This window comes from Paramisgurnus dabryanus, chromosome 21 (assembly GCF_030506205.2).
Source record: "Paramisgurnus dabryanus chromosome 21, PD_genome_1.1, whole genome shotgun sequence".
Lineage (NCBI taxonomy): Eukaryota > Metazoa > Chordata > Actinopteri > Cypriniformes > Cobitidae > Paramisgurnus > Paramisgurnus dabryanus.
Window position 1 is genome coordinate 1911784 of NC_133357.1, and position 24263 is coordinate 1936046.

The 24263-nt window shown below is 37.9% G+C and overlaps 1 protein-coding gene across 2 annotated transcripts in view; it reads left to right on the top strand.

Moving 5' to 3' along the window:
• The window catches only part of plxna1a (plexin A1a), a 265890-nt gene that overhangs the window by 145943 nt on the left and 95684 nt on the right, over positions 1-24263 (top strand). For both annotated transcript variants that reach the window (XM_065285365.1, XM_065285366.1), the window contains exons 5-9: positions 5776-5876; positions 8138-8261; positions 8372-8525; positions 8606-8705; positions 15304-15418. In XM_065285365.1, coding sequence (XP_065141437.1) covers positions 5776-5876; positions 8138-8261; positions 8372-8525; positions 8606-8705; positions 15304-15418 — 594 coding nt within the window. The remainder of the gene's footprint in view (positions 1-5775; positions 5877-8137; positions 8262-8371; positions 8526-8605; positions 8706-15303; positions 15419-24263) is intronic.

Genomic DNA, 24263 nt, shown 5'->3' on the forward strand with positions numbered 1-24263 from the left:
TATCTCCAAGGAACCCTTGTTTGGACCTTTATTGTAGTGTATGCCTTTTTACTGAATCTTAGAAATGCTTGTCAGGGTAATGTTTAACCCCAGAAGTGATCACTCTTCGGGTGGTCCCGGGTTCGGCTGGGTAAGGAGGTGTTTCTGTGTGCATGTTAACCAGTTCACGCTATAAATTTAACCATAGATGCTGGAATGGCATTAAAGGGATAGTTCACCCAAAAATGAAAATAATGTCATTAATGACTCACCCTCATGTCGTTCGAAACTCGTAAAACCTTCGTTCATCTTTGGAACACAGTTTAAGATGTTTCATATTTAGTCCAGAGCTTGTTGACCCTTCATTGAAAATCTATGTACGGTATACTGTCTATGTCCAGAAAGGTAATAAAAACATTATCAAAGTAGTCCATGTGACATCAGTGGGTCAGTTAGAATGTGTTGAAGCATGGAAAATAATTACGACTTTATTCAGCATTGTCTTCTGCATCTGTTGTGAAGTGCATGCACGAGACTAAAGTCACGTGACTGCAGTGACGTGGATGACGTGTTGTCCTCAGACATGTTTGCAAAGTTTTTTCTCCCTCAGACTGTAAACGAAGCCTGGGTGCACAAAAAAAAAAAAAACATCTGGGGCGCACCAGATAACACGTCATCCGCGTCATTGCAGTCATGTGACTTTAGTCTCGCGCACGCGGTTCACAACAGACACGGAAGAGAAGACCAAAGAAGACCTTTTTTTGGACCAAAATGTATTTTCGATGCTTCATCACATTCTAACTGACCCACTGATGTCACATGGACTACTTTGATGATGTTTTTATTACCTTTCTGGACATGGACAATATACCATGCTTTTCAATGAAGGGTCTACAAGCTCTCGTACCAAATATAAAACATCTTATACTGTGTTCTGAAGATGAACGGAGGTCTTACAGGTTTGGAACGACATGAAGGTGAGTCAGTAATGACATTATTTTCATTTTTAGGTGAACTATCCCTTTAAAAAATAAAAAATAAGCCCAAAAGTACAAAGAATAAAATGTTCGTCTGGCTATGTTAGTGAGATTTATCTGTTAAGTATTAACTTTCAACAGTGGCAGCTCTATCACAGGACTGTAATAAATGCACATGTGTCTGCTGGGCAAGCATAATGCAAGTTTGTGTGTGTGTGTGTGTGTGTGTGTGTGTTTGTACAGTACATGCATATCACTCCCTCTGCCAAAAGCTTTTGATCATACCGACAGTGCTTGTATTGTTTCTTCACATAGCTGCAACTCTACACTCGCTCTCTATCTATCTCTCTTTCTCTGAAGGTCACTTTTCTTATGTACTGTTCTATCAGAGGAAGTATCAGCTGGCTGTAATCTGATTTGTGTGGCGGACGTCTTAATATAGGCGACGTGACAAGACGGAAGAAAGTGCCAGCTCTTCATTTCTCTCTCTCTATGTGTGTGTGTGTGTGTGTGTGTGTGTGTGTGTGTGTGTGTGTTCCTACTTAACTATATTTTGGGAACAAATTTGTTCCAAAAGTGAGCACAACCTGACAAACTTAAGCAAAACCTCCCTGTGGGGAGGACGTCGTTATTTGTTATGGTTAGAGAAAAAATCTGAAGACACGTTATTAAATTTTAATTTATAAATGCTCCCAAAAGTCACAGCATAGATCGCTATAATGTACATTTATCAAAAATAAGATAATTAAGTTTTGTGTAAATGCTCCCCCTGGTCTTGCGACAAAGGGGTCTCACAAAGGTCCTATATTGTTTTACCTAAACGTGAATTTAAAGATGCAATGTGGGACTTTTATAAAAGGATCTCTTGACAGGAATGCAATGTAATATACATAACTATATTATCAGTGGTGTATAAAGAATGAGGCATTTTTATCTACAAACACGGCAGGTCTCCTAACATGGAAGACAGCATCATATTTCTACACTTTAAGAAAGGATGAGTTAATTTTTAACACATTGTTTTGTGTTATCCTATTAAACATATTGGACCCTATTTGCACCCAGCGCAATTGACTTTGTCAGTGACGCATGTATCATTCGTATTTTGCACCTGCGCACAGCGGGTTTTTCCCTCCACCGACGCACGTCGACAAACTAGGGAATGAACTTGCGCTCCCTGGGCGGTTCAGCGCAAAAAAGAGGCGTGTTCTGGCGCAAACCATCTCTTATGCTATTTTGCAGTTTCAAAAAACAATTGCGCCACTGACCAGAAAAAAAAAGTTTAAAGTCAGTGGCGCATTGCGCGTTGTTCATTATGCTATTTTAAGGGCGCATGCTTGACCATAATGTAAAGCGTGCACAATGCGCATACACTTTGCATCTAATCTACACAGATGCAACAGTTATTTTTGCAAATCATAAATTGTTACACTAAAAAATATTAACACACGAGATAAGGGGAATCATTATCAAGCGCTTCGCACTTGCGTTTCAGATCATTAAAATAGGGCCCAATATGTGATATTTTAAAACATTGTGTTATTTCGTGTTAATTTTTTGTTTAAATAAATAAAAAGGACAACACAAGATGTGTTAAAACAACTCAAAATTGGTTGTTTCAATAATAACACAGAGATTTGTTAAGTTAAATGTGTTGTCCTTAAAGAGGCCATGTCACAAGACTTCTTTAAGATGAAAAATAAATCTTTAGTGTCTGCAGAGTATACATGTGAAGTTTTAGCTCAAAGAACCATATAGATAATAACATGTTAAAATTGCTACTTTGTAGGTGTGAGCAAACGGGCGGTATTATTATTACATCATAAGGAGAGCCAAATGTCAATGACCTATTTTTTCATGTGCTTACAGAGAATGGTTTACCAAAACTAAGTTACTGGGTTGATCTTTTTCACATTTTCTAGGTTGATAGATGCACTGGGAACCCAATTATAGCACTTAAACATAGAAAGAAATCAGATTTTCATGCCATGCCCCCTTTAACTAGACACAACATGTGTTGTTTTAACACATTCATTTAAGAGTGTACAGTAGCCCTTAACAGACAGACTATTATAAAGAGCGCATTTCATCCCTATGCAGTCTCGGACAACAACATCTTTGTACTGTGACAGCTACCATAGCTTCTCATTGCGTTTCGATTCGAAATTGAGGTTGGTTGCAATTCGCAATCTCACCGCTAGACGCAGCCAAAAATCTCACATTATTGTTTATAGATATAAATATAGATATAGATACATAGATACACAATCACATTCTCACTTCACGGCTGAATAAACGTATTCTCAGTTTGTACTGTGACAGCTACCGTAGCTTCTCGTTGCATTTTAAAATTGAGGTTGGTTACAATTCGCAATCTACCGTTAGACCCAGCCAAAATCCCACATTATTGTGTGTATCTATAGATATAGATATATAGATATATAGTTATAGAAAGATATAGATATAGATACATACACAGTCACATTCTCCCTTCACGGCTGAATAAAGCCAGTTACGGCCCTCACTCATTCATAATTTCTCATTCTTTTGCTAGCTTTCTTCTTGTAGCCCCTTTTCCTTTCTCGCTCTGATTTTTACCGAGGACATCATCCAGACGTGACACAATGACCAAGCGAGCCGTTCCAGATCCCAGATGTTGCCATGGTGATATCTATAGTGCTTGCATAAAATCCATGCACACAGGCACACGCGGAAAACCTTGAGCTGGTATTGATAAAGCTGGAGGTTTATTGAGCTTACTCCTGGAGACATGTAGCAGTTAGAGTTTCTGTTCAATACCTCCCGTTTCCCTCCGCTGCACAACCAAGGCCATTTCTGATCTCACATTCAACCTGTAAGGAACATGGGGGGGTTCCAACTTAAATGAATGCGTGAGAGACTTTTTCAGGAGGTAAAATAAAGGGAAGGCGATGAAAGCGTTGGGAATGACAAACATTAATTATGCTTTATTATTTGTTTATTATTTTAACAGGCAGTTGCTTTATATAACCGAGACAAAAGCTACAATTTTAAGTAATTATAGAGCAATAAGTATGTAAGCAAAATTGATCTTAAAGTAGGAGCTGCTGATTATGTTTGTGTCTACGCTGGTGACAGATGACGGGGGTCTTCTGCTGAGGTGGGCGGAGTCGAAATGTCATCATCGTACCGCGGTAATTAGATGCACTGTTGATTATACTTCACTGAATAGCAGTGCCTGTATGGTATGTCTGATATAATAAAAACAAGATATTTTGGACTTTTAGGAATAATTATTAGAGAAGATTAAGAATTAATGCACCTTTGTTAAGGTGCCATATGTATTCATACTGATATGTGCTGTGTAATAAAGTGTATTACTGTATATACACACAAGCTGGAAGCTCACAATTTAGTATAACTGGTGTATCCCTCCAGATGTTGTATCCCGGGGTGTTTTGTATCGCATACACTGTGTCGGGCTGTCAAGGTATAAAGCGAAGTGACCCTGTCACCCTGCTTCAGATTAACCAGTGGACATACACCCACAGGGCTTTCCATCGGTCTGCGGCTATACATAATTTATGTTGGATGTGTCCGACGCTCTTTATTAAATTGAATCTATATTATCAAAATTGTAGACCTGCAGCCGAGTATAATATGACTGAGCAAAAAGTTCTTGTACCAGCAAATGATCTCTTATTCTTTCAATCTCTTCTCATTCATTCACCATCTCCCTTCAGGCCGTGTCTGCCCATGATCTATGGTTTCATCCACCATTTCTTCTTTTGTACGTGGCCAAATGAAAGATAGATGAAGAGGCAGGGTTCGAAAGGGAAAGGCGCTCTTATAGAGAAAGTTTGCTCTTTCTAAATTAGGACGTGTCATTTCGGTCGGCCAAAAGAATGACCTGTTCATTTGGCGCGCGTGCGTTCGCTATCCGATGTGTGCGTGTGTGTTTTGAGGAGGAAAAAATAACCCATCGATCATCGCAGGCACCTTTAGTGCATGACCAATTTTTGGCCCAAATTGCACAGATGGCGCAATTACATGCGGCGGGTTCCTTGGAGCCGCGCGCTGTATAAAGCAAACACGCTATCCTCAATTACATCTGCAAAAACACCTCCTCTTTCTCTCCCTCACGCGCTCCCTGATTGAGATGCTGTTCATTGTGACCCAAATGCCTCGTGCCTCGTTTGCAGATGTTATTTATATTTAATACACCCCTTGCTTCTCCACCTCCTCCTTTTGTAGGGAGATGAATGGTTTCTCTTTCAGCTGTTTAAATAGCGAGGGATGATTGCTCTCCCTCTCGTTCCCGTACGATCGGCTGCTACATAATAGTCTCCGGCCCTGATGTTAAAACAAAGAGCTGTGGTAGGACGTATAATCTGGATAATCTGTTTAATTGAAATCATCCTGTTGCTGACCTCACCCCACCTTAACCTTTTTTTGGCTGACCTCAATAGCTAGGTGTGATGTGTCGGAGCGTTGCATCAGTATATTTATTCCCTATAACTTTTTTTGTATTTTAGCTTGTTCTTGACCTATAATGCAGCACCATCGTAAAAACTCAATAACTGATTCCAGTACAGTCTTTACTGTAAGCTCGAACAATAATAGGGCACGCTTTGAATTTCCTTTTGAGTACTGAATAAAGCATATATACGGAGCTCATGATAACAATGGACAATGTTTGTATACTGTATGTTTTTTGTTGGTTGAACTGACAGTAATGGCTCAAATGCAAAAGTTTCAGAAGACATTGTGAAAGTTTGAGCTTGTTGATCATGTCTTATTGTTCTAACTTGTCTGTCTGTCTGTCTTTGTGTCTGTCCAGGTAAGCAGGGTGCCGGTTGAGAGCTGTGAGCAGTATAGCAGCTGTAGTGAGTGTCTGGCTTCTGGTGACCCCCACTGCGGCTGGTGTGTCCTGCACAGTGTGTGAGTATCTTACAACACACATACCTTCATACATAGACTCTCTCTCTCTCACCCCCTCTCTCTCTCTCTCTCTCTCTCTCTCTCTCTCTCTCTCTCTCTCGCTCTCTCTTTCTGTCATATATATACATATTCATTAGGGATGTTAACTCTTTCGCCGCCATTGACGAGATATCTCGTCAATCAAGAGAAAACGCTTCCCTGCCAATGACGAGTATTTCCGTCTTTCCGCAATACCGCTATTATCCACCAGGATATCCGCTCTTCCGCAACTTTTTAAACCCGGAAGTATTGCCCTATGGCAAGCGGCTGAATGTCCATGTCTGTTTTAAAGATCGCTCTGAATGGGATCTCTATGAAAAGTCCGTCAAAAAAATGGAATTATCTCTGCTTTTTGCTCAAAATGTGGTGTTTTTGGAGTAACCTACCCATATTCAAAAGCTGATTACAAAAGAACTACTGAAGGTAGGATGAAACGTTTTTTTTTTTGTTTTTGAAAGCAGAGGGTCTGTTCTTTCATTTGGTATATGTTTATATATTTAAAGAAGAACATTTTCTGGAAGGCATTAAACTTTGGTGAAAATCATGAAAAACGCTGGCGCTGGCTGGCAACTTTTTTTAAAAACGCTGGCGGCGAAAGTGTTAACAGTTAATCGATCTTCGATTAATTGATGATACGAATTAAATCGATAATACTTAACGATTGTCGAAAAAGCAAGCGCGTGTGTGCGGCACCTGCGCAAAGCACATACAGCCGGTGAAAAAAATGAAACAAGCGCGCAGAAGTTAAACTAGCTACGATCACAATGCTCGATGCCAAACACATACCTGGGCATTTTAACAATGACATCCGAAGTGGATCTGATAGGGTCAGAAATTACAGAAAATACAAATTTGATGGGGATACTGAAAGCAAAGACCCTCCAAGATTAGCATAGCAATGCAATGAGACCAGAAGCCATTTTTAATGAACAGATTAAAACGTAAACTTAAATTCTGGCAAAAACTAAAATGTAAACTGTAAATGACTGTTGTAAAACTCTAAACGCCCGCAACATATATGGTTGATTATCATTACTGACTGGCTGAGGCGCTACATGGTAAACACTGTTGCGTGTTTTCTAATGGAAGGTTGAAATCTTCATAATATAAGCATTTTTGCTGAGAGTACGCCGCAGGTGTTAGCTGAGGTGACAACGGGAAAAGTGTCCTTCGGTATATCAACGACTCAGAAAGCGAGGTGAACAACTAGAAAAATATCACTTGATGATAAAGAAACTTTTATTTTGTCATGGACGCATGGACTTTTATGCGACTGTGCAGAGTGCCCATATGACGCGGAGTTATACTGTGTCTATTAGTCATTCAATTTATATAAGTTAAAATTGATTATTTTGTCAAAACACCAACTACATTGCCTCATTTTACAATCCCACTACCATGTTATTTAGACAAAATAAAATCTTTTTATTCGCGCGAGGAAGCTGGCGTTTTTACGCACACTTTTATGTCATTGGCTATATATATATATTTTTTTTTTCATTGGCTATATATGTCTAGCCTGGCTCCGCCCTCCTACGTGCTTCCGCTTAATTTTCATTTTGCTTCAGTACTACGTCTGGGACTGCTGTATAGAGTTTCGTTTTCTCCTGCAAAAATCTGCAGGTCCAATCAGCGAACAGATGGGGGTGGCTAAGAACGATGACGTTGAGGTCGTGCGTCAGTTCGAGCTGTAGTTCAGATATAGCAGCGGAGAAAGACGTGATAAAAGCTATTCGGTCCGTTGTTGCAAAACTGCCGGAAATACAGAAGTTAAAGTCGGAGTTTTGTTTTGTCTGATTCTTCTGACTTTTTGTTTCCGTCCGGTTTCGGTGCACGATATACGTCAAGACCACACGTTAGCGATCGCCTATGGCAGATCCTGAGTGACTCTGGGCAGATCCAATAGTTTTTAACTTCAACAAAGGACCCTCCTTAACGGAAGTAACGCTTTGCAATGGAGCGTGGCCAGACTCTCTGTACAAATGAAATGAATGTATGAGAGTCTGGTTGGACCAAGCTAATATATGTCCCCATGTGGTCAAAAATTTACTGGTCCCCAGTAAATTGGTCCCACAACGCGATAATTACATACACACACACACACACACACACACACACGCATACTCCATGTTACCTCCAAAATTAATACTTTTTAGTATGAATATGCTTTAAATGTGATTGTAATGGTTGTTTACATTATTTGTGCTTATATATGTATGCAGTTGTTCTCGTAAGGATCACTGTGAGCGAGCGGATGAGCCTCAGCGTTTCGCTTCTCGACTGGAGCAGTGCGTCCGGCTAACAGTACAGCCCAACAATATTTCAGTCACTATGTCTGAAGTTCAGGTGAGTGTGTGGTTTTCACCCCTTTATGCTGTTTGATAGGTGTGGGATCTTTCTCTGAGTGTCTCTGTATTTTTCTTTGTGTCCATGCTATTCTATTTGCTCTCCTACAGCTTGTTCTTCAGGCTCAAAACGTTCCCAATCTTGCCGCCGGTGTTAACTGCTCATTTGAGGACTACACCGAAACAGAGGGATACATTATGAGGGGAAGTATCTACTGTCTGTCCCCCTCCACACGAGAGATCGCTCCCATCACTCGCAACCGGGGTAAGACGACCGCACGCTCTTTTTAAACCTTACCCGGGCTTGTTAGAGCCTGTCGAAGCTCACTGTGTGTCTGCTGGCAGGTGACAAGCGGGTGGTGAAGCTCCATCTGAAATCCAAGGAGACAGGGAAGAAGTTTGCCAGCGTGGATTTTGTCTTCTACAACTGCAGCGTCCATCAGTCGTAAGTCAACAATCCTTCACCTCACGATGTAAAGAGGGTGCCAAGTGCTGTCGCCAAACTTTTATTTTACCGTCTATTTTGACATTGCTGTCTTTTAAACTTAGACAACTTTCAAACTTGGGGACAGCCAACCTTGTGTGTGTGTGTGTGTGTTTACTGCTTCAGAGTGAGAGAGAAATGTTAGCTTTGTGTCCTGTTAGCAGTTTTTCACTGAGATCAGAGATGAGATCAGACTTTTAATGTCATTTCATTAACCAATCTGAGAATCCCTGACTTCAGCGATCCAGCTTTACTGCGCATGAGTTATAATCCTCTCTCTCTCTTGTTTTTTCATCCCTTCATCTTCCTCTGTTCCCATATCAAGGCAAGGCAAGGCAAGTTTATTTGTATAGCACATTTCATACACAGAGGTCATTCAAAGTGCTTTACACAGAAATGAGAAAACAATATATAAAAAAAGAAAATGTAAAAATAAGATTTACACGATAAGATCACAATAAAGACAAAGATACATGAGAATTTAAAATAACAATTAAAGAAAATAAATGTGATTTTAATAAAACAGTTTAAAATGTTAAAAAGAATAAAACAGGAGTAAAAGTGACTTGTTAAAGGTGCAGTCAGTGTGAAGCAGCACAGTGCTCATTCAGTAAATGCAGAGTTAAACAGATGTCATATATCAGATATCAGATATCAGTGAACCATAAAGATATTGGAGATTATGACAGAGCAAAAACATAACCTTTGTATTCATATTGATTTCTTTCCCTTTTTTTATGATTTTCCCGTTTTCAGCAAGCGTTTTGATTTAATGATTAAAATGTCAATTGTTGTCAACATAAAGTATAAAGTAAAGTTTTAAAAATATTTTTACTAGAAATAAATATTTTTACTCTGCATAAGCACACACAATGGATCTGTACGTATTACCCAACCACCACCACAACAATTTCCTGACCTTTTTTCATCTCTCTGTCTCTCTCTCTTCCCCCCATGGCTTTCTTGCTCCTCTCCTTCCCGCTACTCTCCGGATAAACGACAGGTTGCGGTACAGCCGGGAACAACTCCAGATGTTCTGATCTCTAGTGTCTCTTGTTTATTAAGTCAAGCTGTGGGCTTTTCAGTACCTCAGCGTGCTTTACATTAGCATGTCACCGTATGTCCCATTAGCAACCCGACTACTTCATCTTACGGTGCACGCTATGAAGTGCTCACCTGGTGCTCCTTGCGTTGTGTGTTTGAATGAAAGACTTCTATTTGGCCCTTATGAGCACCAGGCCTTTATTGGCGTGTGTGTGTTTGGCACGGCAAATTACCCTGCTAGCGATTTACATGCAGCGTAACAATATTCGAGTTTAGCGTGAGATGGGGCGGGGATGCTTAATCGAGCACGAGAGGCGCCCAATGCATTTTTAACAAGAGGTGCGCGGCGAATAAAAAGGGGAAAATCTGCGAAAAGACGGAGAGATGGTGGCTTTTGTTGAGCGATAAAGCGAAGCTGAAGCGTTGACAAAAGCTTGGGCATTTTAATTTGAAAGGAGCCCATGTGTTGGCACAGGTCACACACGCTCCTGGAAAGACTCCGCTTTTCTGTGTACGTGTATGTGTGTGTGTTAGAGCCTCGGGGTCGGCACCGTGCAGTTGTGACTTCTGTTGAGTTGATTTCCCATCTCGTGAGCATCCTTGTGTTGGGTGCTCTAAGGGAGTAGATGGACATATGTCAGAAATATCACACTGATCTGAAGCAAAAACACATTAGATGAAACTAGTGTTTGATGAGTTTAAATGAGAAAGGGTCCGTTTTTAATAAAAATTAAGTGTAATGTAATTTAAATAAAATATGAAATGGGAATACTGTGAATTGGATTATTTGAAGTCTTAAAGGTACAGTAGCATTTACATTTGCAAATTTGGCAGGGACTTTAACAGGACACTCAAGCTATATGTTTGTATTGGTATTGTTCCATGGATTCGAACCCACAACATTTTGCGCCGCTAACCCAGTGGTCTCCAACATGGTGCCCGCACAGAGTCTGTGAGTTGCCCATCAAAGCACATTCTATTAATAGCCTCAATTTTAATATTTATTTATTACATATTTTTTATATTAACTTAGCTTCAATGATAACCCCAAAAAGCTTTGAGTAGACTATATAAAAAAGTAGGCTTGCGGATTGTTTTATCAATTGTGGTAGCCCTTGCTCACAAAAAGATTGGAGACCCCTGGCGTAACCGAATGAGCTACACCAAAAACATTCTTTTTTTATTGAAAGAGCCAGAAAAGGATGGAAAGTGGTGTAATAAATTTAACTAAATTAAGACTGTGTTGGTGAAGAAATCTTGAATAAACATAATTGGACTTCAGGGGAACAAAAATGATGCAATAAATGATGCAATAGTGCAAAATAAAGTGCCTTAAAAAATTTCAAAGACTGAGATGTGTAATGACGTGGTGCTTTGGCGTGATGAGCAGTGATGTAGGTGGCTCTTCAGGAAGCAAGATCAAAATAACACAAGATCAAAGTGGGCCAATGTGACATTCATTACTGAATGCTTCTCTGTACCTTTCTCTCTCGCTCTCTCTTTCTCTATGTCTGCCACTGTTTTGTTGTTTTCTATAAAATGCAACAGTTGGGTTCCAAAAGGAAAAATCCCATTCATTTTCCCCATAGGTGTATTGATTTTTAACAATACTTTAAAACTTATAAAGAGAGAGCTACTGTTAGCTTGGAGGTTGGTTATTGATGGCAAATGCATTTGGTGAAGCCATCAATGTTATTTAAACATAAATGTTAAAAGATGGTTTAACATTGCAATTCCAACCAAATAACTTGCTCCTGTATTGCTTTGCATTGTGTTAGCAGCGCAAAAGGTCATGGATTTAAACCCAGGGTGCACACACACTTATAAAAATGTACACCTTGTAAGTAGCTTTGAATAAACGTGTCTGCCAAATGCATCAATTTAAAGAATTGCACATTTAATTTTGCTTCGTTTTCAAAAAATGTTTTGCTGTTAATAAACGTTTGTAGTCTTGTTCAAGCTAATTGGCTTACCTTAACTATTTAACCCTCAAATGGCCCTTATTTCCTGTTTACACTACTGGCCCGTGGGATCTATGTGACCACAAAATTAAAAGCATAATTGTAAGAAAAATATAAATTTTCAATAATACAAATAATATATATATTTTTTGTTTACTTCACATCTATACAATAAATGTTTTCAAGAGATTTCAAGTACTTTTGTACCCATTTACTCAACTACCATTAGCTTGCCTAACAAATATTAAATTTTTATGAAAAATTAACATAAATTATGATCTAAGTTTGATTTAAATTGTTTTTAGATATTGATCTAGATGATATGTGTTAAATTTCGGCCATTTGTTGTTTAGAAAAAAAACATAAAAGAATTACAGCTTAGGAATTCAATCATTTCGACCAGAAGATGCCCATAGAGACCCATTCATTTTACTGGATATGGGCAACTGCTCACATCACAACTTATGCTGAATTTATTTTATTTTATTTTTTTACAAATGGAATTTTTTATTTTATTTTTCCCACTCATTTTCAATTGGGGTCATATCAACCCCAAGGGACAGATTTATAAATGTTTTACATACCTTCAGAACAACCGAATCAAGCCCAGTTTTTTTTTTTTGTATATGCAAAGATAGATTATTTAGAAAAAATCACAAAATGTTATATCTCTGAGATGAAGGGAACATTTTTTAACTAATGAAATGTCGTTTGGGTTCAAATAGAAAAAAATAAGATTATCAAAATCTTGAAAAAATAGTCTGATCTCAAGTGGTGGGGGCGTGTTCGCTGTCTGCGCTGAGACCACACCCACTCGCAGGAAAGCTGCTGTCTATTTCAACTTTCAAATACAGCAACAACCTGAATGGATGGTCGTGATTGTATTAGGCCATGCACGGTGGCTCAAATGCGCCATTAAACCACCGTTTTAGACCAGCCTGAAAATGAACTAGAAATGATGAAAAACTGTTTAATGATCTGCAATTCAGTACTACTTAGTTTTCAGTCTTAGTGGTGTCTTTCAGCAATACATTTCTAAAATGTATAATGTGTCTAGAAACATTTTTCAAGATTGGCTCTACAGGGACTTTTCAATGGGAAGGAATGGGAAATATACTTTTGGAATAAAGAGATTTTGTAGTAGACAACACGTTTCTCCTTAGTTTCCTCTCACTACTCCTTTAAAATATCTCTCTCTCTTTGCGCTCAGCCAACTTTTGTGTCTGATGTAGTTTGATCATGGTGAGGAGAGCGCTTTATCATGCACCAGCAGCGGACGTGAGCACAGGCCTTTGAACATTTGGCACAGACAGACGGAGAGAGCTAGCGTCACTTCTCACCTCTTTGTGACGCTGCCACTGACCACACAAGCCTTTTCATGATATGAAAAAGTCGTCGGATGTCTAGGGAGATTTTGCGAGGCGTGTATTACGTAGAGCTTACAGGGAGCGTCAACAAATAGTCAAAGTGGCACTTTATGTAAGCGTTGTGGTCTAAAGAATGGGTTTATTTTAGGTGATCATTTAATTTTGAGTCATTGCTAGCTTTCAAAGTTAACAATAATCAAAATGGACCCTACGTAATTGTTCCTGGATTTGTTTAGTTTAATAACCTTTTTTTAGTGTCTGTTACGAACAATAAGCTTCTAAAAACCTGATTTGTCAACTTAACACATAAGTCTATTTATCATTTTTTATCAAATAGCACTGCCCAGATAGCAATAATCTCCACGGCGGATTCGCACCGTATCTGCTCCGAACTCAGCAGCGCTATTGCTAGAGTCTATTGCTATGCTATCTGGGTGTTAATCTTTGTTTTGTTTCCAACTTCATACAGTGAAGTGACATACACAATGCAAATCTGTTATATGCTTGCTTGCCAAGATGTTTAACATAACGACTTATGCCAAGCTCATATAAATGCATAAGAAATTGCTCCCACACAGTCCTTGTTACGAGTTTCAAAGACATAACTATGAGACTCTGAGTACAGATCAGCATCCTTGTCCTTCCCTGCCAAATGCAACAAAATTCTCCTGCGTAACCATGGCAACCAACCTTTGTCTCAGTCTTTGATGTGTTGAAAGTTGACAGAACAGTGTTTGTAATGTGTCTGGTGTTTCACCTTGAGGTGTCAGATGTGGGCTCAGTCGTTAAACGTCTTAAACGATCGAGTTATCCGTGTAATTGATGTAAATGAGTCGTGAAGTATAGCGGTAAAAGTTTTGGTTTAATTTTCTCAACTAATTCTTGAATAAATTGGTTGTGTCTTTTTGTTTTAGTTCTTGTCATTGGTTGCTAAGGTGTTCGATTTTTTATCATGCTATTATGAGGTTGCTATGGTGGTTTTTGCTGGTTGCTAGGTAAGCTAGGCTTAATGCAAGAATGCTTTTAACATTCAATATAACATTCACATTTATCAGGGTTCCCAGGGGTCCTTGAAATCCTTGAAAGTTTGTGAATCTGGGGGGCCCTGGGAAGTTTTTGAAAATATAAATTCATAGGTACAGGTCAATGAAAGTGCTTGAATCTATTTATGCAAGAAGTTTTCTGGAAGTGTAGTGTAGGATAATATCATAAAAATTCTAGACTTTTTAAGCACGCGTGCTAAACTGTTCGCTTTAAATGCTTAAATCTTCTGTATGCGAATGTTGATTCATACCAAAATGCTTTTTTGCATAGTTGTGTTTGACACATGAAAAAATCTCGAGTTACGTATGTAACGGTCTCCTGAGAAGGGAACGAGACGCTGCGTCTCCTTTGCCATACTTCCTGCGTCCCTGTAACGCCGTCTTTGGCAATATTTCAGATAGCGATATACTTCCTGGCTCCCACGTCACCCTGTCTTTGTCGTTAAGCCTCACCATTGGTTGAATTTAATATACACATTCAGACACACTTACCCCTGGAGGCATCCCCAAAGTGTCACCGCAGTGACGCAGCATGAGTTCCCTCGAAAGGGAACTGTAACAATGTATCTTAAAAGGTAACATGATGTAACCTTGCTCTCACTTGAAATGTGTCCCCACATTTAGTCCTTGAATTTAAGGGTATTGGTCCTTGAAAGGTCCTTGAATTTGAAGTTATCTAAGGTGTGGGAATCCTGATTTATATATTTTGCTTTTATCCAAAGTGACTTGGTTCTTTCAAGGTATATATTTTATCATGTGTGTTCCCTGGGGATAAAATCCACGACTTTTGTGCTGGTAAAGTAATACTCTGCCTTTAAGTGCCCAAAGCTCTTCATTTAGCCCTTAGCCCATAGTCTTCCCAACAGGAGCTCTATTTCAGATAAAAAGAGCTCACCTTTAAGTCTCTATTATATTCTGGACTCTAGATATGAAGTTTCTTTTATCTGGTTTATTGTCTGCCAGAGAAACATATTACCATGCCTCTCTTTAACAACCCAAATGATTTGAGGTAACATTCAAACAAGTTATATACCATGTTTCTCATTGGGGATTTGATTTAGATTTAAATATTTTACTCTAAAGGATATTAAGCTAAATATAAAAGTGAATAATCCTCTTTTATTCTTGTTTTCTATCTCAATAGGTGTCTCTCTTGTGTGAATGGCTCCTTTCCCTGCCACTGGTGTAAATATCGACACATGTGTACCCACAATGCCAACGATTGCTCGTTCCAGGAGGGCCGGGTCAACGCATCCGAGGTCAGTCATTTACTGTTATATATCTGTTTGCACACAAACCCCTTTCTTTTTTATTTCATAGAAATTGCTTTTCATGTTCGCAACCCATCACTGGCGGTCACGTTTCATTTGCGAGCGTTGTTTCTCTGCGTTGGCTTTGTGCGAGCAGCTGTTCTTAGGAGAGCGGCGCTGGATTAATGCACTTATAAACTGCACTGACTGAATGACTATGCAAATCGTATCGTGTTTTACATTTACAAATGCTACATTTGCATAAAAACCAATATCAATCACATCTCTCCCTCCTCGTGAGCGGCATGACGGCGAGAGGCCGAGTTACGTGTGTATGGCGTGTTATGATTACCGACACGCGTGCAAACGTGCATCAATCTTCTGCGTGCTTATTCTCGACTGCCGGAGTCGTCTCGGGGGAGCGGTTGTATCTTAAAGCACTTGGAGTCCACCAGGGGCTGTTCGCATACTCTGCAGATGTTAAACAGCTCGCTTGGCATTGAGAGGGGCGTTTGAATGTAATGTACTCAAATGTTTACCCTTTTCCACGAGCCCTTATCACGCGTTTTTCTGCTGCGCTCAGGGTTTTATTTTAATTGGTCAGGAGAATGCAGACTCAATCCATTCATGTGCATTCGTGTATCATACCTGAGCTGCTGCCACCACCGCCATTCGTTTGCATGCACTGCCCTGCACTCGTTTCTATTTAATGATTCTTGTATCATTTAATATTACGTTTACATTTAGATTTTGTGGATTTTGTTGATGCATCGGTGTAGCTGTATAGCGCACCGATGTACAAAGATTTACATACAAATAGAAAATGCAAATGTGCAAGGTTTCCTACTTATCCGGAAAACATATTATGAGAACACTTCAGGATGTTTCCAGCGAGTTGTACTGTAACTGGTTTATTTAAGCAGTAAGCTACAAGGGTCCGCGCTGCATTTTAAATATTATCGAGGCTAAAGGCTTAATAGCCCTTAGTGCCCTTATTTTATTAAGCAAATTCATAAGGTGCCATTGTTCAGCTAGAACACATAGTCCGTGACATGTAAACTAAGGTTAATAGAGTTCTTCTCAGTGATATTCACTGGTGCGAGGTGAACAGAGGTTTGGTGTTAAAGTTCAGCTCATTGGATTGTGTATTTTAGTGCAGGTGATACTTTTTAATCAGTCATCTTTAAGATATAACAGAAGATATAATAATAATAATAGTTATGATGATAATAATAATAATAATACAAATAAAGTAATAATAATAATAATTGTAGTAGTAGAAATAATAATAATAATAATAATAATTGTTGTAGTAGAAATAATAATATAATAATAATAATAATAATAATAATAATAGTAATAATACAAATAAAAGTAATAATAATAATAATTATAATAATTGTAGTAGTAGAAATAATAATAATAATCATCATCATCATCATCATAATAATCATCATAATAATCATAATAATGGTAGTAATAATAATAATAGAAGTAGTAATAGTAGTAGTAGTAGCAGTAGCAGTAGTAGAAATAATAATAACATTAATAATAATAATAAGGGTGATAGTAGTAAAAATAAGTAGAAATAAGTAAAAATAAGTAATAATAATATTATAGTAATAATAATATTTATTATTATTATGTAGTCATAATAATAATAATAATAATGATAGTAATACGTTTAAAAATGGTAATAGTAATAAAAATAAAAGGAATAATAATAGTAGTAGTAGTAATAGTAGTAATAGTAATAGTAATAGTAATAGCATTAGTAATAGTAATAATAATTATAATAGTAGTAGTAGTAATAATAATATTAATAATAATAATAGTAATAATAATGGTAGTAATAATAATTATAATATAGTAATAATAATACTAATAATAATGGTAGTAATACTATTAAAAATGGTAATAATAATACAAATAGTAGTAGTAGTAGTAGTAGTTGTAGTAGTTGTAGTAGTTGTAGTAGTAGTAGTAGTTGTAGTAGTAGTAGTAGTAGTAGTAGTAGTAGTTGTAGTTGTAGTAGTTGTAGTAGTAGTAGTAGTAGTAGTTGTAGTAGTAGTAGTAGTAGTAGTAGTAGTAGTTGTTGTAGTAGTTGTAGTAGTAGTAGTAGTAGTAGTAGTAGTAGTAATAATAATAATAATTGTAGTAATAATGGTAGTAATAATGGTGGCAATAATAATGGTAGTAATAATAGTATAATATTAATTATAATATAGTAATAATAATACTAATAATAATGGTAGTAATACTATTAAAAATGGTAATAATAATAAAAATAAAAGTGGTGGTGGTAGTAGTGGTAGTAGTAGTAGTGGTAGTAGTAGTAGTGATAGTAGTAGTAGTGGTAGTAGTAGTAGTGATAGTAGTAGTGGTTGTAGTAGTGGTAGTAGTGGTTGTAGTAGTGGTTGTAGTAGTAGTAGTAGTAGTAGTAGTAGTAGTAGTAGAAATAGTAGTAGTAGTAGTAGTAGTAGTTATAATAAAAATGATAGTAATAAATATGGTAGTAGTAATATTAATAATAATAGAAATAATAATGATAGTAGAAATAATAATAATAATAATAATGATAATAAATAATAATTGTTAAACTCAGATGCATAAGCCTCTAAACGCCACCTCCAGTAGAAATGAAATAATGATATTAACAAATGTCGAACTAACCGACATTCCAACCTACGTAACTCGCTAAAAGTAACTGTGACCATAAACCCGTTTCCTTCAACCTGTTTCTGAATTGTTATATCACTGCCATTATTACAGTTCAATCTTTTTACAAGCTTACTTTAAAAAGGTACCCAGACATCCTTACGGAGACATGAAAGATAAACCGTGCAGTCACCGAGCGTAATGAGTCGCATTTGCAAATCAAATGTATATAAATCAACATTTGCCTGACAGCGGATAAACAGAGGAACACATTAAATCTGACCAGGCGGAAAATTGCTTCGGTAAGCCACACTTGAGGAATCTGCAAGGAGAAATAAACAAGCATACTTAAAAACAAACAAACAGCGACGCTTACACCTTCGTTCTGCTGTTCGATATTTGTGAACCCAGCTGTTGGCCGCTAGCTTATTTATTCGTGCTCACCGTTTTGTCCTTAGCTTGTGCCAAACGCATCCGAACATTTCACAAATAAGTACTCAGTCACAAAATCTAAGTTTTAGATAATGGTTTAGTCTCCTTACCTAAATAACATGAATGTCAGTTGATCACATATGGGCAGTGGGATTGGCCAAAAGCTGATGACTCACCATAGGAACCCAACATTGTATCTTTTCATCATATATTGCTCACCCCGACCCTGTTGAGATGCAAGCACCCGGTCCAATCAGTGTAATAGAGTTTGTAGAAAGGATGATGAAACCGGTGTTACGGCTGTGTTCTCCCGCTCATTTGAGACTCATTAGTGTGCGTCTCCGATGAGACAAACGAGGGTTTTGATAAATAAGTCATGGGGTTGTGTACCGCCAAGGAACCTCTCGATGGTCTCGTGGGTACTGCTTGATTCACTCATGCTCTGCCTTGCGTTTGCTCTTATAAACAAAGACATATCACCCATGATAATAGCAGGAAAAGCAAAGGAGTGTGGGGGTGTTTTCAAGCTTTGTATTGTAAATAGGGTTGGCTTAAACCATAATTTATAACTCACATAATTCACACAGGGCTGTTAGAATTAAAAGCGGTGTACCGAAAGCTATTGTATGTATGTAGTTGTTTGGTAATAAAAAAACTCAACATTGCTTCTGCACATATTTTATCCATAAACACTGAAAACCATTTTGGGGTAATACATAATGCACTAATAAAGTTGTCAGCGGAAAGATAATTCAAAGAAAGCCTACACAGAGACACAAAACAGAAGTAATTCTTTTGTCTTCTTGAAAGATGGGTTTATTCACAGGGTTGCTCTGCTTCAATTATAATCAGCAGATACTAATACGATGTTGCCAAATTCGGAAACAGCACAGTTTAGTTCATCAAGATTTTTTTAGCAGGATATCACTGTGTTTATACTTGTCTCTTTACTTTGAGGGGTAATTAATAATAAGAATATGTCTTTAGATCTATAACGAGCCTCTGCAATTTTCTTTGTAGATGCTTAATAACACCTGTGATTGGTCCGCTGAGCTTGAATGGGATTTTTAAACTGATAAAATTATAGAAATTGCCCCCTATACTGTAAAATTGATTACAACTTAACAGAATTCCACAAAACCTGTGGACAACCAGATCATGTTTCACCCTGAACCAAAAAACGAAATTATATTTAGGAAGAAATTAATTTTACGTCAATAATGCAAAATATTTTTTACATAGTAATGTTATTTTTATAGATAGATCAATAGATAGATGGAAAGATAGTCAGATGGATGGATGGATAAAAAGATCGGATGGGATGGAAGGAAGGAAGGAAGCATGGATGGATGGATAGATGAAGAGAGAGGTGGATATACTGGATGGATAGACTGGAGGGATGGATAGAGGGATGGGATGGATGATGGATGGATAGATTGATGGATGGATGGATAGATGCATAGACTTGATGCATAGACTGGATGGATAGATGGATAAAGGGATAGGATAGGATAGATGGATTGACAGATGCATATAATGGATGAAATAGACTGGATGGATAGATGGATTGGATGGAGGGATGGATGGATGGTGGATAATGGATGGATGGATAAAAAGATAGGATGGGATGGAAGGAAGGAAGGACAGATAGGTGGATAGACTGGATGGATAGATGGATTGGATGGAGGGATGGATGGATGATGGATAATGGATGGATGGATAAAAAGATAGGATGGGATGGAAGGAAGGAAGGATAGATAGGTGGATAGACTGGATGGATAGACTGGATGGATGGATAGATGGATAGAGGGATGGGATGGATGGATGGATAGATAGATGCATAGACTTGATGCATAGACTGGATGGATAGATGGATAGAGGGATGGGATGGATGGATAGATGGATACATAGATGGTTAAATGAATAGATGGATAGATAGATAGATAGATGGACAGAAGGATAGGTGGATACACTGGATGGATAGACTGGATGGATGGATAGAGGGATTGGATGGATGGATAGATGGATGGATGGATAGATAGATGCATAGACTTGATGCATAGACTGGATGGATAGATGGATAGAGGGATGGGATGGATGGATAGATGGATACATAGATGGTTAGATGGATAGATAGATAGATAGATAGATAGATGGATAGAAAGATGGACAGAAGGATTGGTGGATAGATAGGTGGATAGATGATAGATAGGAAGGTGAATGGATGAAAAGATAGGATAGATGGATGGATAGATGCATATAATGGATGGATAGATGGATTGGATGGATGATAGATGGATGGATGGATGGATAGATGGATACATAGTTGGTTAAATAAATATATAGATAGATAGATAGATAGATAGATAGATAGATAGATAGATAGATAGATAGATAGATAGATAGATAGATAGATAGATAGATAGATAGATAGATAGATAGATAGATAGATAGAAGGTAGGAATAATAGGGATAGAAAGGAAGATAAATAGGAAGGATAGGAAGATGGATAGATAAAAAGATAGGATGGGATGGAATGGATGGATAGAAGGATGGATGGATAGATGGACAGAATGGATTAATAGGATGGATGGATAGAATGGATGGATAGGATAGAGAGGAAGATGGATAGATAGACAGCTGGATAGATAGGAAGATAGATAGGAAGATGGATGGATAGATAAAAATAGGATGGGATGGATAAAAGGATGGATGGATGGATGGATAGATGCACAGAATGGATGGATAGATGGATAAAGGGATGGGATGGAGATGGATGGATAAATAGATAGAAAAAAAGAGATAGATAGTGAGAGAAAGCGATATATAGAAAGATACCTGTAGATAGAGAGATAGATAGAGAGATATTGATAGAGAGATTGATAGATTGCTTCTTCATCCTTTGCACTCTTTCTGGTTCACTCGTTTTCAAATCTTTGTCCAGCTTCTGCAAATACACAGCAAACTCTCATCCCCCTCTTCTCTGATCTGGCCACTGCTCGTGATAGGGCTGCACTACCGATAAATATGGAGCAGAGGAGCATCGCTCCCTGGATCAACATTCCACCATCTGTGCCAAGAACTCCCAGCGCCCCCCTTGCCGTTTCGGTTCCTTGAGAGCCTTCATATGAATTTCCTTCATCTTCCGCCCAACCCCAGGTTCTCTAGGGACACCACAAATGACGGTCCACTGCAATTAATCATACAATCAGAAAAGCAATTAGCAGAAATGGGATGCCGCCATGCACCCTCACCTTTGTTGTTTGGTGTGGGGCCATTCCCGCTGTGTTGCGAGCAGGACTCAAAGCCCCGTGGTTCTTGTTCTCTCTGGCACTGGGCCTCTGCAAGGGATTTGAGCCTGCCACTGATCTGTGGTTTTAATTATTCAAAGTGTATTAAATCTTAATTTCCAGATGCCTCAGCGTCTGGCTGTCTAACACAGGCCAAAGATGAATTTTACATTCAGGAGTCAAGATGATGATGGTGCGAGCGTCTTGGGTGGTACCTAAGGAGACCAGGCCGGTACTGGATTTCTTAAGCTGTTTTAACGTGATCCAGTGCTCTCCTTAAGGTTGTCTTATATGGATGTGTCTTATTTGGATGATTTCTAGATTTACAAAACATATTTTAGCATTAAAAGTTCATATAAAGTGGCAGTAGTAGTATATTTATTTAGTAACAGATTTCCGGTTTTGTTCGGATCACTTCGTGTCTCGCCAAGTTTTGAGTCCTGCTCTATATTTAAGTCTCGTGTGGGCGAGCACTCAATAGCTCTTTTAGACTTCAAAGTCTCTTTCATTCGACAACAGACTTCACTTGGTGTGGGTGGTTGTTCCTCTCTAGCGCTTGGCCCTTAATAGTCAACAAGCATCATGCTGTCTAATTAGATAGAATCTCATCTGTTCCTCATCTGCTACCATCATGAGATGTGCCAAATATCAGAAGGTTATGAATTGTTGACGTAATTTGATTAAAAATAATAGCAGGCTTGTCGAGTTGTTTAGCATGTCATTCAATAGTATTGCGCAATTAGCCATCCAGGTTTTTAGCTTTTGAAATGACCTACTACTCAACATTTGAAATAGACCTTTCATAAAAGGTGTCTTAAAACAATACCCAATACCCGTTGTTGTCTTAGGACAATTTTTGATCCACTTCAAATGTTGACAAGTATTTACTTCTAAGGAGGTTTTTTGTGATTGAGCCAAAAGGTGCAAAATTGGACAACCAAAGAACCTTCAACCACCAAACATCTGTTATGTATTACTAACCCAGTTTTGCTTTAATAAAGATGACAGGCCATTTTGTGTTTTTATGCCTTGCATAAGAGAAGTTTGAGCTGGTAGATTTAGTTAGTTTTTGTAGGGGCCACAAATCTTGAATAAGGTCATATCTAAGGAAGTGTGGTCATCCTGTCAGGCTTTTATCTTCTGTTCCCTTTTGTCTGTCGAGCGGCGAAATGGCAGTTGACGAAATTTCATCGCCTAGCTTTTTAGGACAGCATCGGTATCCTGAGGGTGCTGCCGGTGTAGTCAAGCCTGTCTTGACTGCTGTTGGTTAGATGAGCATCCATTCATCAAAGTTTCTCACTTCTTTATGACTGACACATCATTCCTCATTCTTTAAGGAGACCCTGACAAGGTGGACTCGCAGGCATGTACATAGTGCAGTCAAGGTTGAATTGTATTCAATTATTCAAGTATGCATGTTGGTTTGGAAATCAAACCCTTGACCCAGATGTTACTAGGACCGTACTGTACCAGCTGAGCTACTGGAAAATAAAGAATCTATACACTAAAAATGCTGGATTGTACATTGTTGGGTAAAATGTGACCCTGTCTAAATCCAAGCTAAAGTCTAATTACTGTATCAGATTTTGAGCATCAAATGTTGATTTCAATCACATTGATTTCAGTTTTGACCTTACTCAATCAATATTAAAGATATCAAGGTTATATTTTCACAGGATATTCTTTACAAGTAAGATGATTTTATGGGTTTTTCACAGGCAAGGTCACAAATGCGGACAAACATGGCTGTTGGTTTAAATTAACCTAGAAAATGTCCATATTTGACCCAACCATGGGTTGATACAACCAAGCATTGGTTATTTTAAACCCAACATGCAAATAAATCCAAAATATTAAAATATATTCAAAAGACATCTTTTTATATAACGGTGGGTTTTGTCCATATTTTAAATAATAAATTAAAAAATAATTAAAATAATAAATAATATTTTTTTTAAATAACCCAGCATTTTTTATGTAAAAATTACTGTATATCAAACCAAAAAATTCCAAGGCACTCTCTTAAAAAAGTAAAAAGCCTTTATTGATATGGCTTGGTCATAATAAACCTAATAAAAAACTACAGACATTTTTATTAGGTTTATTATGACCAAGCCATATCAATAAAGGCTTTTATACTTTTTAAGAGAGTGCCTTGGAGTTTTTTTGGTTTGTTATACTACTATTTTCCTATCCAAAGATGCATTGCAAACATAGCATTACAGTGATGTGACCTATTTAAAAAGATTTGTATTTACCATGGTAATGTATGATCATCATACTCATTCAATACCATATTATTCACTATAGGTACACTCTTAGAAAATGCTGGGTTATTTTTAACCCAGCGTTGGGTCGAAAAGGTACATTACCAGCAGTTGGGTTGAAATGAACCCAGAAAATGTTTATATTTAACCCAACAATGGGTTGAAACAACCCAGCATTGGTTTCATTTACAACCCAGGTTATTTGAA